The 18,450-nt window shown below is 32.0% G+C and overlaps 1 protein-coding gene across 1 annotated transcript in view; it reads left to right on the plus strand.

The window, feature by feature from the left end:
* Window positions 1-18,450, plus strand: part of SESTD1 (SEC14 and spectrin domain containing 1) — a 105,932-nt gene that overhangs the window by 64,178 nt on the left and 23,304 nt on the right. The window contains exons 8-11 of the mRNA XM_051986118.1: window positions 2,276-2,373; window positions 3,729-3,784; window positions 7,701-7,912; window positions 15,582-15,704. Coding sequence (XP_051842078.1) covers window positions 2,276-2,373; window positions 3,729-3,784; window positions 7,701-7,912; window positions 15,582-15,704 — 489 coding nt within the window. The remainder of the gene's footprint in view (window positions 1-2,275; window positions 2,374-3,728; window positions 3,785-7,700; window positions 7,913-15,581; window positions 15,705-18,450) is intronic.

Below are 18,450 nucleotides of genomic sequence, written 5' to 3' on the forward strand. Positions count from 1 at the left end.
TGCTGTCCCTTAAATTAACCACAGTGAGTTATATCCAACATGCAAGGAGTCTTCTCTTGATTCTTTCCAAGGAAAGCAGTAGAGGACACAGAATGTGCCTCAATTATTCCTTACTGTCACAATATAACCATTTTTACTTCTCTTTCTCTCATATATATCTTCAATTAAATCCTTGTAGCCCGTTCCTACCACCATGTCTCTCCCTTCTCCCCCCTTCATTGCCCTGGAAATGACCTTTAATTTGTGTGATTTTCAATTTCAATTCTTGGGAGATGGTAGTATTTCATAAAACAGTACTAGAAAAATGTTGATACTTAAAAGATGGACCCTTGTTTCTGAAAGAAATTTGGTTCATTAAGATTATTTGCAGATTCCCAAAGAAAAAGAAACCTGCCTTCCTCCTTCCTTGTAACTCATTGTTCATTTACAGTGTGTCAGTCCAAGCTAGAGATACTGATAGATGAACTTTATAAAGTGTTAATTCAACTATATTTCAAAATAGCCAGAACATTTGGCATTCTTCATACTTTTGGTTTCTCCTGTGAGGTTAATTAGAACAAAGTTTCAGGAGTGATTATGAATCCAGTTTAGTGAGTTCTGCAGTATTAAAGGGCTTATTTTAATCATTGTATTATCTACAGAAAAGAAACATTTAGCAGAACCATCTCTTTGATTTGAAAAACTACAGATTTTTTTCTTTGATATGAAATATATATTTAACTATTTTATGTCATACTTGATATTAATGATAAGGTCATACATACACCATTACCTCCTTTATCTTTAAGAGAATCTTGCATAATTTTATTAAGTGCATGAAAGGCTTTGTTGAAAAATAATCTTCAAAGTGGTTTTTGCTTTACTGAAACAAATTTTTTTAAATAGTTGACAAAACAAACATATTTTAGTTAATTGTATAGTAATAAAAGTATGACCTACTGTGGAATAACTACCACTTGCATAAATCTGTCTCTTTCCTTTTAATAACTTCACTGTGTTTGCAATGCTTGTGTAAATTATTCTTGAAAACATTTTCTTTACAACATTATATAAATTGTTTCTTGGTTCTTTCTACTCTTGTGTTCCTATTACCTAGGATTCTTTGAAATCATTTTATCATTTCTTAGAGTGCAGTAATATTTCTTTCCATTTACATGCCATATTTTGTTTAGTCATTTTCTACTTGTCTAAAAGGCAATCCTAAAATACTCCCTTAAATTCTAGCATCCTCCTTCTTCTACCTCTCCCACCAAAGCATCAGGAAGTCTGCTTTATTTGTGATAATGTTCTCAGTATTTCTCTTCCCCTTAAATCTCTTTTCCGTTTCTGCTTTTCTTTGTTGAATTTGATATACCATTTTTGTCTGTTTTTGATAAAAGAGGTTTTTCTTATCCTCACTCAAAGTGAATAGAGAACTGGATTGGAGTTAGGAAAACCTGAGTCTGAATTCAGTTTCACACATTTAATAATTGTGTGATATCTGGGCAAGTCACTTAAACTCTGCCTTTCTCAGTTTCCTCCACTGGGAAACAAGGGTGATAATAATATTCACCTCTCAGGATCAAATGAGATATTACTTATAAAGCACTTAACAAAATGCCTAATATGAAACAGGTGTTTCCCCTTTCCCCTTCTTTTTCTGTTTGTATGTTCGTCTTCCCATGTATCCCATTAATGAGAAATGTCAAATTCTATATAACAAAATTCTTCTTCTATACTAATGTATTTATTTCTCTTTCTCTCTCTCTCTCTCTCTCTCTCTCTCTCTCTCTCTCTCTCTTTTTTTTTACCATAAATTTCTTTTCTTCCTTTTAAAACCCTCGTAATAGAGCAATACCTCTCTAAAACCTCTGTTTTTCTTATTTAATTTCCTAAGTAGCCTTTGAAGATGTTAACATTTTTGAGGGACACCTATTTAGATTGTTAGCACCAGAGTATCATATAGCCCCTTCCATTTATTCAAATAAATTTATCCTTTTAGATTTTTCTGTATTCTTGTGTTCATATTTCAAAGTTCCTGTTCAGCTGCTTTTTTCATCAGATATTCTTGAAAGTCCTTTTAATCATTAAAGATCTATTTTCTCACCTATAGGATTATTTAGCTTTACAGATTATTCTTGGTTGTAAGTCCTTATATCATATTTGCTTTTTGGAATATTTATTCCAAGATCTCTGTTTTGTTTTTGCTTTTTGTTTCTTTTTTTAAGTAGAAGGTTCCAGGTCTTATGTACTTCCTAAAAATATGCCTCTAACAAAGAGTTTTGTCACATTTTAGGTCTTTGAGAAGTTTACCAAAGACTCTACGTCTTTACTAGATGAGCTTGCTTTGATCAATAATGGAAGTGATAAGGGAAATCAGCAAGAAAAAGAAAGGTATATATATGTATGAATTTTATTTTGTATGCAGTATTGCTTAGCTAAATTTGATATTGAATCTTGAATGAGATATCTTCTAAATTACTAAAAGATAATTTTAACTAGTGTAGACAAGTTTGAAGTTAAATTAACTAGTTTAGACAAGTTTGAAGTTCTGATTTTGCATTGGTTTTATTTTTAGACAATAAATTAGCTTTACACAGGGAGGACTTGGTCTTCTTTTTGAAGTAAAGTTTTTCTTTTTCCCTAAAAGTCATTTCTGATGAATAATTATGCATTTACTTTTGTTTATCATGATGAATAGATATTCAATTATAAGAATTTTATTTGGAGAATATTTTTAATTGCCAGCAATTTGAGTTTTTTTCTACCTTTTTGAGTGCTAGGAAAATAATGTGTAAAAGAGCAAAGATTTTAATAAAATTATTATAACAAGCTAATGATAGCACTTAACAATTTAGGTTGTGGAACTTTATCCTTGCAAAATGGATAATATATTCTATTCATGAATTCAATTTAGAAAATTTACTGTTTTATGAATGTGGCTGAACTATTGTTCAGTTGTAATATCAAAGTGTGACTTTTCAGATTTATCATTTTAACAAGTTTCCATTGAATTTAATAGCCTTGTAAGTTCACATTTTTTTTCAGTCTATGGGCCAAATACTTTTTTCAGAGTAAAGACTAACCACCAAAGGAGGCAAATTGACTCCTTTAGCTTTCTTGGATACACATTGGTGTTACTAGATCAGCTATTTATCATAATGGCAATATGAAAGAATTCAGGCACTTACCACTCCCGTTTCTTATTTTTTGGATGTAATTTGTTAATGCAGTGAAGTCTTATTAAAATACACTTTGTTATTTACATGGATTCAAAATGGATTATATCTCTACTACAAAGAGAAAGTCTTGATATTATTGCTTAATTTCAAATAGTAGAGTTTGGCTTGACCCCCTGGTACCATGATTTTTATCATTTCATAAACAAATTAAAAGTTCTTCCATTTTAAAATAAATCTTCACAGGATAAATGCTATAATGTATTATGTTGATTCAAGCATCAGTATAATATACAATACACTTATTTCCAGAGAAATGAACACAATACACTGAACAGCTGTAGCTTTAATTTATCATATTTTTCTATGGCTACCAATGTTAAATCATCTCCCGTGGCCTTTCTTATCTAGAAATCAGCAGAAATCTGGTATGTAGAACCAAGATGTGTGTATAAGTATATGCATATGTATATATATCAGAATTTTTAACTGGGTTAGTTATTTTCATTGGTAGTTGAGATAAAAATATTTAACCGTTAATCTTATTTTTTAAATTTTGGTAATCATTAGATCCATGGATTTAAACTTTCTTCCATCGGTTGATCCTGAGACAGTTCTACAAACAGGTAAGTTGAAAAAAGCTCATGATTTTTGAGGATAGAAGGGAAGAAGAAGAGACATAAGGAGGAAAGATGAGGGAATCAAGAGAGAACAGTTTCAGGAAAGTGAAGACTTTCAGGAAGATGTGGTCAGTGTATCAACAGGTGTAGAGAAATCAAGCATAATGTGAGATCATTAGATTTAGAATTTAAAAAAGCATTATTAACTTAGGAGAAAGAACTGTTTCTGTCAGATGGATCAGAAATCAGATTATAAGGCTCATGTTATCAAAATTGTGAATATTAGGTTGCCTCCATTTAAAAAGCTGTCATACTCAGACATCTCAACTGCAAATTTAATAGAATATTAACACCCCCTGCTCTACTATTTGTGTCCTCAGAGGCTACTCTTCCATATATCTGGTCCAGAAATTTTTTTTTTAGATAATATTACAAGATTTGATGAGCAAAATTTTTTTTACTTGAGCCATTGTTACTGTATTACTGTGTCCAAATACATTTAGCTGAACTCTGGACCATTACAATGAAACAGATTATAAATAGGACAAAACCAAATAAGAATATTAATTTTAACCTTTAAAATTTTTCTTTCTTATTTTTCATTTACCTGAATTCACATGCCATTTAGAGATCATAAAATTTAAAACCTTTATAGATTTTAGTTATTATTTGATTCAAATGCCAGCATTTTATAAGAGGAATCAAAGTCAAAGATACTTAAGTAACTTGCCCAGAATTACAATTAGTAAGGAACAGAACAGACATTCACACTTAGATTATTTGATCCCAATAAATTACACTACTTCCCTATGGAAATTTCTTATATTGTCTTTCCTGCCCTAATCCAGAAGGTCATTGAAGTACTTTTAAATATTTCTAAATACTATTTATATCTAAAAAAAAAATCACAAATAAATCTTCTAAGGCTTATTTGTTAATTGTGTTCTGCTGTGAATGCTTCATTAATGGTTGTTTCGACTAAGGTAGTACAAACTGCACATATAAAACAAGGTATTCCTTAATTTTTACATAGTATATTTCTCTAATATCAGTGTTCTCAGTAGATAATATATGTAATTATTATAAATGGCTTTAGAAAATTTTAGTAGATCATAATGTTTTGGAAAACAGCTTTTTAAAAACAAGTGTTCTTAAAACTATATTAAAAGACTAAAGAAATGAGTCCTAAATGTTAATTTTTTTTATAATGTTACTATCTAAAGATTTCACAGTTTCCAAAGAAATGAATGTAGTCACTGAGATGGTATAATTAAGAAATTATAAAATTATTGATAAAAAATACCTATTTTTCAATTGCAATTATTCAAATTGCAACTTCATGTTATATAAGTAGTTTACATTTGATACTTTAAAAGAATACAGATTCTAAATTTAAGAAATTAAAATCATTTTTCTTTTGGTAAGCTACAACTAGAATATTATTACACATAATTATATCTTAGAACTAAAATTAGAAGCATTGCCAAAATATATGCACATTTATATTGAATCTGTTTGGTTTGTAAAAAATGAATTTTCCTAGAGGCATGCCTTATAGGTCCCTCTGAGTTTGGTTCAACTGTTTTTGGGGGTCACATGATTTTTTGGGGGTAGGAATTCTTTTCATATGAAGGAAATGATATTATTAAAGAGTTATATACATACATATCTGTAAAAATATAGGAATGAATTTTTATTTAATTTAAGCATTTAGATATACTGGATCAGGAAATTATTACCATAGAAAAGAGTCATTAATAGACACATTTTAAATTATATAACAACGTTTTTCCAGGAAATTTACATGAAATTTTTAATTTTTGCAAATTGAAGTCCACAAATAACCAGGAATCACATTTTATTTATTTTCTTCAAACTAACACTTGTGTTTTTCATCACTATTAGTATTGTCATAAATTCATAATAATAAACCAGTATTATGACAATAAATCTACCTCAAACAAAAATGAAACCGCATTACCCGGTTGACTGTCTAAATTTACAAAAGAGATTTTGATTTAATTAACCACATATTATCTAGTATTTTATATTATTTTGAGGCAACTGGCCTAGTTTATAGAGTCCTAGGTCCTAGGATCAGGAAGACCTGACTTCATATTCAGCCTCAGACGCTTACTATCTGTGTGACTGTGGCCAAATCACTTTTGTCTCTCACTATCTGACAAAAGGATGCACTGGAGAAGGAAATGGTAGAATACTCCAGTATTTTGCCAAGAAAATCCCATGGACAGGTATGTTCCATGGTGTCACAAAGAATCAGACTACTGAACAACTAAAAAACAATAATGAATTAAATTCTGAGTTATACACTATATGGAACAAATGTGCAATTACTTAGCAAGATTTTACTATATTTTTAAATTTTATTTAAAATAAAAGTTTTGCCATTTGATAACTAACTATTCCATATGTCATTCATTTCTAGTTTATACATTTTAGTGGATTTGTAGTTAATATATTAATCATTTGCTGCTGGATATTAAGCATTAAATTCAAATCCATGCATCATAGGATGTACTCTCTGTTTACATTCCAAAGATTCTTTTGGAATTAGGAAATGTATAGATACCATAATTTTTTTTCTTTAGCTTTTCACCCACTTGCTACACTATTATTTGCTTTTCTTTTAGAAGCCATATGTCAGAACTAATCTTGAAATACAATAATGTACCAAATATAAAAATATTGTAAAAGGAAACTTTTAAAACATCATATTTGTTGAGCGCCTGATATATATAAAGTACTATTGTGGATTGAGATCAAATCAAGTCCCTCCTCTCAAGAAATTAAAAATGTAATAGAAGAGAGAAAAAATCTACAAAAATAATTATATAAACAATAAGAATTATAAGAGGGGAATAATCAAAATTCTTTGAATTACTAGGTGAGAGAAATGAATTCTAAACATTGTTGGAAAGACACACAGAAATGTGGTCTAGATTTTAGTAGAATTGTGAGCTTGAAATTGGCAGAATGATTGGCCCCAAAGAGTAGTCATTGAAGTAAAGGGAGTTCTTTTGTGAAGTGACACTGTTTAACTCTATGCTTTTTCATTATTTTAATCAATAACTAACTTGAATTAGGCTAAAAGATAATATTCTATCAAACTTACAAATGTCACAAAGCTGGGTGGAATAGGTAATATATTTTCCAATGAAATTAGATTTCAAAAAAGACATCATTACAATTTAGTTTCATATTAATTTTAATAGGGATAAATCTAAAGTCTAGTCAGATTCAAAAGTTCAATTTTATGATTGTTATATTGCTAGACAATAGTTCCTTTGAAAAAGGCAGAGGGGATTTGTAACTGACTGCAAGGGTGGATTGTGTCCCAAATATAATTAGAGAAGACTAGAGGAAGGGCAACTTTAAGGAGGGGAAATGAATTCTTCTATTTTGGATGTGTTAAATTAGAGTTTCTGAAGAAATATCAAGGTAAAGATATCCGTTATTCAGTAAGAGAAGCAGTACTGGAATCAAGGAAAGAAATTATTCCTAATGGCCTAGCTTTGTAAATTTGGATGTTGTCTGTTTGAAGATATTCAGTGAACTAACATTAATTGAATGAAATCACCAAGGGAAGGAGTATAAAGAAAAGGAATCTTAATTGAGCCTTGGGATAAACTTATATTTAGGGTGATAAATTAGTTTGGCTGAGGAGTGTGTTGGATAAATTGATAACAAAATGAGGGATTAATGTGAAATGTAAATTGATGCATGTTTATGCATGTGTGTGTGTGTGTGTGTGTGTGTGTGTGTGTGTGTAGTTATACACAATAAGTCCGTAGACTACTGTAGCATTTTTGTTATTGAAAGGTCATTAAAATTAATAAAACAGAAGATATGCTACAAATTTTTTCTGTTTGGGGGCTTTAATAATTGTCTTTTGTTCTTAAAGGCCATGAATTATTGTCTGAATTACAACAGCGCCGATTTAATGGCTCTGATGGGGGAGTCTCATGGTCACCCATGGATGATGAATTGCTTGCCCAGCCACAAGTTATGAAATTGCTAGATTCATTACGAGAACAGTACACCCGTTACCAGGAAGTTTGTAGACAGCGCAGTAAGCGTACACAACTAGAGGAGATTCAGCAGAAGGTAATGCAGGTAGGTGCCAGGATCATCTTGGGGTTGGGTATGTGTGTATACGCTTTAATTCTTAATGATGCTTTGAATTTTCTTTTCATTATTTAACATGTTAGATTTTACCAATTCTTATTTTTATTATAATAATATTATTTATATTAGATTAAGTAAAGCTCTTACAGCAATCGTGCCAGATACATTTATGAGTATCTTTGTACATCAAATGTTCTTTTCCTTATATGTTATCCATATAGTGATGTCATTGAGAGTGTGATAAATAACCACAATAGTAATGCAATAGTTATATGGGATTTGTGATTTAATTGGTGAAGAAACTCCCTCTAAGAATGCACTACCAACTGTTTTCGAACTCAGTCTTAATGAGGAGGGGTAGCTCCTAAAGAGCTCACAGAGATAGAATTTGTCAGAGGCAAAATTTGAACCCACTCTTCTCAACTCTGTTCATGATGGCACCTTTCATAACAAGAAGGTTAAAAAGATTTATGCAAGTTTGAGTGACCCTCTAGCCTGTTAGAACTTGTCTTCAAGATTATATAGAAGTTCGTGTGAATTCAAACATTCGTTGGCTTGTGTATGATATAAATAGGATTTGAAACTTTTTCTTTTAATAAATTAATATTCAAATCAGAATGAAGTTTTATAACCTTCTTTGGCAAACTGCCATCATTAATGCATTTAAATAGACTTGTTTACTGGGGCATCAACCTCAATTTACATTATTTTTATTAGAAATAGTTATATGTTGCTCTGTCTGCATTACCAGTCCTGCTTGTAAGTGAATTGAATTATAAGTTAGACTAAAACTATATGGCCATTTAATTGTTTCCTACACTGCTTTGATATTTTGATTTTTAAAAATAAATATACATTTAGCTTTTTTTTTTTTTTAATATTCTGCACAACTGGTAGTTTCTTGTAAAATTTTCATGATTTTTTTTGGCCTGGGATATAAAATAAAATCATTTCATTTTTCTGAAGTATTCTAAAATTGAAGTTTAAATGGTTCATATCATGTTGTCTTCATGTTTTAAAGTCTCTAATATATAGCAGATTGTTAATGAGCTTAAATTTTCCAGTTGCTTTAGTTCAGTTTTTACTTTTAGAATTTAAATCATGTTAATGATTTGAATCAGTGAGGCAGTTAATTATAAGAATTATTTAAAACATTCAAAAGATATATCATTTCACTATTTTTAATTCTGAATGAATAATGTAAGTAATAGATGAGGAACTCTTGATCTACAAAGATAAGCAGTGATAAAATCGAAGAAATGCCTATGTGTGTTTGTTTAGAATTTGTTCTGTATAGTTTGATTTTAAAATGTTGAAGGATGAAAACCAACTATTACCATATTCTCTTTTCTACCTCTTGTTTAAGAAAGGACTTGAGCAAAGGGTATATTCTATTACTGTAGGAACACATATTTTTAAGGAAAGGGAGTCCTGTATTCAGCCTCCCTTTATTTTGTGAGGAGTGAGAAGCATTGCCTACAAAAGAGCAGTAGCAGAAGTAGGAGATCTTGACCAACAGACTAAGGAAAAATTGAAATTAAGGAGTATTCTCTCCCAAGATGGATAGATAGATAGAAAGATAGATAGAAGATAGAAAACATTAAATTTTTAAAAAGTAATAGAATTAATATGCATATGCCTTATGATTTTCTCTCAGCCATCAGCTTGGTAAATTCTCTTTATATCTATCTAACAAGATTTGAATCCAAATAATTTTCCATCTTATGATATCTTGGGAAAAACTTTAAGAAAGGTCTGCCTTAATTGGGCAGGGGGGACGCAGCCGGTGTGGACACGACAAGGAGAGGTCTGGAGTGGGGAAGCCTGGTACAAGGAATCTCATGGGAGATTCTCAGCCAAAACTTAGCAGTGTCAGTTATTCTGTCCGGTTCAGAAGGTAGGATCAGTAGTGAGACCTTCAATGCAACCTCAGCATAACAGGCGGGACTTGGTTAGCTACTCAGCATAGTGGGGAAACCTGCAGCACTGGCCCCATCTCAGTCAGTGAGAAGCCCCGTTGCCCTGCAGAGGAAGCTCAGGACAATCTCTCCTGTACCCTAAGAGGAGACTTCAATCTTTAAAAATGAGCAAAAAGCAAAAAGAGCTCTAACCATAGAGAGCTATTATGGAGATGGGAAGACCAGCCCAACATCCCAGAAGAGGACTGCAAAAGTGCCTGCAGATGAATCCTCAAAAGGGCATATGAACTGGTCTCCAGTTCAAAAAGCTCTTTTGGAAGAATCCAAAAAGGCGTTTAAAAGACAGAAGAAAAATGGGGAAAAGAAATGAGACATTGTAGGGGAGTTATGAAAGTTTGGCGGGGAGGGAACCAATACTTTGGAAAAGGAAGCACAAAAATTGACTAAAGCAGCTCCTTTAAAAGCACAATTGGCCAAATACAAACAGAGTTTAAAAAACTGACTGAAGAAAATAATTCACTAGAAATTAGAATTGGCCAAATGGAAGTGAATGATTCAGTGAGAAATCAAGAACCAAATAAAATTTTTTAAAAAATGAAAAAAATAGAAGAAAATGTAAAATAACTCATTGGACAAACAACTGAATTGGAAAATAGGTCTAGAAGAAAGAATCTAAGAATTATTGGACCACATGAAACATACAATTTTAAAAAAAGAGTCTAGAAAACATCTTTCAAGAAACCATTAAGGAATTTCTATATGTTACCAACAAAGTTCAGCAGCAAGAGATAAAAAGAGAAATTCCTTAAAATAACTGTTGATAATATAAAATATTTAGTATTCTACCTGTCAAGACAAAGCTATTAACTATATGGACTCAATTATAAAACACTTTCCATACAAATAAAGTTAGATCTAAACAGTTGGAAAAATATCAAGTGTATATAGTTAGGCCAAATTAATATAATAAAAATGTTAATTCTGCCTAAATTAACTTATTCAATACCATACCAATCAAACTGCCAAGAAATTATTTTATAGAGCTGCTAATAAAATTCACTTGGAAGAACAAAAAGTCAAGAATTTTAAGGGGATTAATGAAAAAATGCAAATGAAGATGGTTTAGCTATACCAAACCTAAAATTGTATTATAAGGCAGCAGTCATGAAAAACTTTTGGTACTGGCTAAGAAAGGCAGTAGTTGATCAGTAGAATAGATTAGGTTCACAAGACAATAGTCAAATAGTATTCTACTATTTGTATTTGATAAATGCAAAGACTCCAGCTTTTTGAATGAGAACTTGCTATTCAACAAAAATTGCTGGGAAAACTGGAAAATAGTATGACAGAAAATAGGCATTGACCAGCCGCTAAATGGGTTCATGATTTAGACAAAAGGATGATTCTGTAGACAAATTAGGAGAATAAGGAATAATCTACCTCTCAGATCTATGGATAAAGATGGAATTTATAGTCCAAAAAGAACTAAAAAAAATTATGGATAATTTTGATTACATTAAGTTAAAAAGTTTTTGTGCAAACAAAAGCAATAAAGCCAAGATTAGAACAGAAAGCTGAGAGAAAATGTTTACATTTAGTGTTTCTGATAAAGGCCTCATTTTTAAAATATATAGAGAATTGACTCAAATTTATAAGAATACAAATCTTTCCCCACTTGATAAATGATCAAAGAATATGAGGAAGGATAATTTTCAGAGGAAGAAATTAAAACCATTTCTAGTCATATGGAAAAATGCTCTAAATCACTGTTGATTAGAGAAATGCAAATTAATACAATTCTGAGTCACCATTTCATGTCTCTCAGATTGGCTAAGATGACAGGAAAAAATAATTCTAAATATTGGAGAGGATGTGAGAAAACTGGGACACTAATGCTTTGTTGGTGGAGTTATGGATTAAGCCAATAATTCTGGAGAGCAATTTGGAACTATGCTAAAAGGATTATCAAACTGTACATACCTTTTGATCCAGCAGTGTCTCTACTGGATCTGTGTCCCAAAGAGATCAAAAAAAGGAAAAGGATCTATATGTGCAAAAATATTTGTAGCAGCCCTTTTTTTAGTGTGTAATGTCAAGAAACTAGAACTGAGTGGATGCTCATCAGTTGGAGAATGGCTGAATATGTTATGATGTGTGAATGTGAAATATTATTATTCTATAAGAAGTAATCAGCAGGATAGTTTTATTTTTTTTTAATTTTTTATTTAATAATTACATTATATTGACACTCGTTTCTGTTCCGATTTTTTTCCCCCTCCCTCCCTCCACCCCTTCCCCTAGATGGCAAGCAGTCCTTTATATGTTGGATATGTTGCAGTATATCCTAGATACAATATATGTTTGCAGAACCGAACAGTTTTCTTGTTGCGTAGGGAGAATTGGATTCAAAAGCAATAAAGCCAAGATTAGAACAGAAAGCTGAGAGAAAATGTTTACATTTAGTGTTTCTGATAAAGGCCTCATTTTTAAAATATATAGAGAATTGACTCAAATTTATAAGAATACAAATCTTTCCCCACTTGATAAATGATCAAAGAATATGAGGAAGGATAATTTTCAGAGGAAGAAATTAAAACCATTTCTAGTCATATGGAAAAATGCTCTAAATCACTGTTGATTAGAGAAATGCAAATTAATACAATTCTGAGTCACCATTTCATGTCTCTCAGATTGGCTAAGATGACAGGAAAAAATAATTCTAAATATTGGAGAGGATGTGAGAAAACTGGGACACTAATGCTTTGTTGGTGGAGTTATGGATTAAGCCAATAATTCTGGAGAGCAATTTGGAACTATGCTAAAAGGATTATCAAACTGTACATACCTTTTGATCCAGCAGTGTCTCTACTGGATCTGTGTCCCAAAGAGATCAAAAAAAGGAAAAGGATCTATATGTGCAAAAATATTTGTAGCAGCCCTTTTTTTAGTGTGTAATGTCAAGAAACTAGAACTGAGTGGATGCTCATCAGTTGGAGAATGGCTGAATATGTTATGATGTGTGAATGTGAAATATTATTATTCTATAAGAAGTAATCAGCAGGATAGTTTTAGAAAAGCCTGGAGAGACATATATGAACTGATGCCAAATAAAGTGAGCAGAACCAAGAGAACATTGTACACAGCAACAAGATTATATAATGACTTGGTTCTTTTCAACAATGAGATAATTCAAGGTTATTCCATAGACGTGTAGTGGAGAGAACCACCTGCATCCAGAGAGAGAACTATGGAGACTGAATATGGATAAAAGCATCATATTTTCAGCTTTTTGTTGTTGTTGTTGTTGCTTGTTTTTTTTTTTCCTCTTTTCACTTTTTGATCTGATTTTCCTTGCACAGCATGATGACTATGTATAACCCATATTGGATTCCTTGCTGTGTGAGGGAGAGTGTGGGGGAGGGGGAGAAAAATTTGGAACAAAAAGATTTGCAAAAGTGAATGTTGAAAACTTCCTTTGCATGTATTCTGAAAAATAAAAAAGCTATTAAAATTTAAAAAAATTTAAAGACCCTGTGTGGCAAATACTATTATTATCTCCATTTTGCAGATGAGGAGGCTGAGGCTAAGAAGTTAAGTGACTTTCCTAGGGTACCACAGTTATTTAGTGGGTAAGGCAGTATTTTGCCTTTGATCTTTCTGACTTTTAAGCTCAGCACTCTTCTTTCTCCATTTTAATCCACCAATTCTCACTACATGTGTTTTACCATCTTTTTTCACTGCCAAACTTAGGGGTTTTTTTTCTGTACATATGCCAGGCTCATTTTAATTATCTGGCTAATACCTAGATATTCTAGTAGAATTGTCTTTGTATACTTTTTATTTCTCTTTTTAAATATATTTTCACTGAAGCATTTTTTTAATATAACCATAGTTTTTCCCAGTATTTTTCTTCTTTCCTTTCCCACTCATTCCATATAACAAATAGTATTTTTTCAGACAAAAAGAAAAGAAAGAGGGGAAAAATTCAGAATAAAGTGATCACTATATTGAAGCAGTCTGAAAATGGATATAGTATATAACATTTGTGGATCACTGCCTCTTCAGAGGGGTGAGATGATAGTTTCTTTTCATATTCTTTTTGAGTCTTGTTAATTCTTTATAATTTCACAACATTACTTTTGATTTGTCTGTATGTGTGTGTGTCTCTTTATATTGTTGTAGACGTGTATATTGTTTTCTTGGCTCTTAATTCACTTATCAATTCGTGCAAATCTGTTCTTCTTTGTCTTTATTGCATTGTCATTTCTTTAAGCATGGTAATATCCCATTACATTTATGTAACAGAATTTATTTAGCCATTCCCCAATCACTAGCATCTAAGTTGTTTACAATTCTTTCCTATCGCAAAAAAATATTGCTCTAAATATTTTGGTTATTGGTTATGGTCTCCTTAGAGTATTAACTTAGCAATGGAATCTCTGGGTGAAAAGGTTATAAAGATTTTTAACTTTATTTGCATAATTGTAAATTGTTTTCCAAAATAGTTATAGTTCATAACTTTAACAATTCACTAGAGTACCTATCTTCCCATAACCCATCTGATAGGGATTGGTCCTATCTTTTGTTGTTTTTGCCAGTTTATAAAGTTTTAAATGAGACTTCCAGTACAGTTTTGATTTTTGTTTCTCTTATTAGTGATTTGGAGCATTCTTTCATCTGGGTTATTAATACTTGTTGATTTTCTATTTGAAAACTTTGTTCATTTGACCACTTATTTCTTAGGGGATGATTTTTGCCATCTACTTGTGTTTATGTTAACCAGCCTCCAATAATGGAAAAAGAGAATTCCTCCTCTATACTCATGTTACCAAACATAATTTTTACTTACAAGTAATAAAGCAGAAGGCAAAGGTACTTGAACAGTTTAATTAATGAGCAGATATAGTATAACATAAAATAAAACTTAGAGGATATACACACATATTATTTCTCTACCACTTGTAGTTTTAATATGTCTAATCAGTAGCACTTCATAATATTAAAAAGACACTACTTTTCCAAGTGGTAGCCATCTTAAGTATAGCCATTGTTATTATAAAAAATTAATTCATGTCCATGAAACTAATTAATTTCTGTCCATTAGCACAATTCTATAAGGAGAATGTCTTAATAATGTTTATTTTGTTAGAAACATAGCAATCTAAGTAATTAATATTTTTGTATGACTAGTTTTTCTCCATAACAATGAAGCTATTTTTATGTCATTTACATATTTATGATAATTTAATCAGTGATTCAAGTTCATTTACTAATAGTTATGAGTCTCATAACATTTGACTTCTAGAGTTAACTCTATAAATAATGTGTGACTTTGGGAAACTTATTTAACCTCTCTGGGCTCATACTTTCTTATTCTTTGGAAAATGAGGTTAAATAGGATGATCTAAAGTTGCTTGCAGGGAAAAATTCTTACATTTCTTTATACTCTCAGTTCAAAACAAATCTTTTATGTTATATGTATTAAGTAACAAACAAGGATTCTAAATTCCTTTCATCCTATTGGATTTTTAACTATACTGACAGCCTACAATTGAACAGTCATTTTCTCCCCCTCAGGTCAAATATTAAAAGCCATGTCAGTATATATTTTGGTAGTTCTGAAGTACATACATGTTTTTATTGACGGAAAATGAATTTTAGAGGTTCTTGGGGAAAAAAATCATTAGAGAAGTACTTTTATAGCTTTTGGTAATTTTAAGACTTTTTTTCTTTTGTAGGTTGTAAACTGGCTTGAAGGACCTGGATCAGAACAGCTACGGACACAGTGGGGAATAGGTGATTCAATCAGAGCTTCACAAGCTTTGCAGCAGAAACATGAAGAGATTGAAAGTCAACACAGTGTGAGATTTCTTTTTCCTTCAAACTACAGTGTAACTTATTACATATAATTAATTGTGAACTTCTTATTTTATTGACAAATACCCACAAATCATGAATGATCAATAATTAAGGGTTATCATAAAGGGAAATACGAATACTCAATAACTTACTAGATAGCTTTTTCTTCATTATTTCCAACATATTTCTAATTACATAGCTCTTCACAATTTTAGTCTATTTTACTCTTCTCAGAGATGCAATAATAATTCATTTTCTCTCCTCAAATAATATAAAATGAAAACAGAATGAGTGGTATTTCTGAAAAAAATTGGAGCTTAGTCTTCAGTCAGATAAGGATTTGATAAAGTTCCTGATGAAAGCCTTCTATATTTCCATGGGTAATAGAACAGTTCTGCACATGAATTCTTTGTCCCTATATGCTTTTGGAAAAGAATTATGAAATAACATCCAAGCAGTGGTAACATAAAGTTTGGCAGAATGAACAGAGAATAGCCCCTCAAGGTCTAAGGATTTTCTTCCATACAGACTTGGAGAATTCACATTTGAATGTGTAAAGGGATAAATCAGATAGTATTTATAAATGTTTAATATAATACAGCTAGATTCTTCAAATTATAGTGATTCAGTTGAAGTCAACAAAATGGAATATTCTGCATCATTGAAAATTAATTTTATCTTCCAAGTATAGTGTATATGCTTAATAAATGTTAAATAGAATATTGAACATTAGCAATGTTTTTATGCAAAAGTAAGTTAGAGAGACAATTATTAAATATCCAGAGGTTATTTTACTTTATAGATAAATTTGATAGTTCCTATTGGTTCTGCTTGTTGTTGTTTTAAACCATATTATTTCTCATTAATTATTTTATGTAATAATGACCAAGGGAAAAAATGGTAGAAATAAAATTTGAACCAGTCTTAATTATCTTAAAAGTTAAAATAAAAGCCAGAAGAGCCTCCACAACCCTTAAAGTAAGGGTCCACATGCTGCCAGACCAATCCTTGAGGTATAAAACTCTGGGTCAGGCTTTTGAAGAGAAAGAAGGGAAGAGAAGATGGTGGAGATGAGAGTGAAAGGGAGAAGAGGGTGCTCTGACTGCTCTGCAGAAGGAAAAATACAACCCACTTCTAAGCATTGTATAGGAACTCAGCCAATGGCTATTCCTGCATATCTTTCTAGCACCCAAGTTTCTGTTCCTACAAAATTGCTTCAGCTCCTACCAAAAGGATAGTAGGTTAGATGAATTATTACTCAGTCACCATTCAGTGAAACTCAGTCCTATGGTGGATATCAAAGCTGTGTGGATGGGACCTTTAGGACTCAGTCTGGAGAGGTACCATTCCAGATGGGTAATAGAGAGTTTCGATAGACAAGATTCTCAGAGTAGACTGCCAAATGGAATTGGACAGAGAGAAAGAGAATCTAAGAGACCAAGGCTTGTGGGTTCTGAGCTCAAGGGTGAAGTAGCTGTAGGTGGGGAGGGTGGTTTGGTCCCGGCCTTGGCCCCCAAGCTAGTCTCTTCAGAATTAACAGTATTAGCCATTGTTCAGGTGCTAAGACTCTTGGTAGCAGGAGCAGGCTGGGAAATGGCTCCTTTCCCATGATCTCCCAAGGTGAGGGGAAGTGTCCGAAAGGAGATAGTTCTTTAGCCCTTACTTGAAGTTTCTTTTACCCTTCCCGCTTCTCAAACTTTCCTCCTTGGAAATAGGAATGGAGTGAGGGGAGGGAGTGGAAATATTGGGGGCAAGGTTGTAGTTGAAAGCAAACACATTGGTCATCAGATCAGACCATTGCTTAGAAAGGACCCCCTTCCTCTCCTCCATTACATCCTTTAAGAAGCCAGATTTCAGCAGCTTGGATGAAAGAAAAATAGAGGAGACCCAGGTTCTAGTCTTTGTTCTGATACTAAGCATGTACCTCTGTCTTTTCCTCTTTACAATGAGGAAATTGGACCAAATAGCTGTCATTTTCTTTCTAGCTCTAGTGGTTTATGAGTATGACATGTGTGTTTCATTTATTTCTAGTTCAGATTTATTGAGAGTTGAGTAAGCTTTCTTCTGTGACTTTTGACCAGATATTCAGTCACTTCCCTTCTCTAGGATGTCATTGAAGTGTATCTTGAAACGAATAGGAGTAAATTATATCAAAATATGATTCCATTTTATTATGAACTTGAATTTGATGGACAAATGACATTTTTTTCCTTTTTTTCAATATATTTTAAAGTTTCCTATATTATAATGCAAACTTTTCCACCACAGGATCATTTAGTATAATAAAACAAGCATGTGTGATCTGTGCTTCCATTGATGTGGACCTATGCACATCAAGGTTCCTGTCTGTCCTCGGCACTTAGTCATTTACTGATCATTTCCTCTAATTAGGTCACTGGGCTAAATGGTTAAGAAACAGACTAGGAGGCCACAGTCCACAACATGTAGTGGGCTCTGAACAAATGTTTTAGTATTGCACTAGAATGAAAGGACAGGATTAGCAGCTTGGCAAAGTGGAGAGCTCTGGCTCTGAAATCAGATGACCTGAGTTCAAATCCTATCTCTGGGGCTTTCTACCTGTGTGATGTTGAACAAGTTATTAACCTTCCTGCCTCAGCCCTACATGTGTAAAAATTTATCTGGTCAAATAAAACAGGAAGTTCATTTCATCTAGTAATGCTCTCTATCTCTTCTTTGGTCATAAATTCTTCTCTTCTCCATAATCTGACAAGTAACCTATTTGTTGCT

The sequence above is a fragment of the Antechinus flavipes genome, chromosome 3 (genome assembly GCF_016432865.1).
Source record: "Antechinus flavipes isolate AdamAnt ecotype Samford, QLD, Australia chromosome 3, AdamAnt_v2, whole genome shotgun sequence".
Lineage (NCBI taxonomy): Eukaryota > Metazoa > Chordata > Mammalia > Dasyuromorphia > Dasyuridae > Antechinus > Antechinus flavipes.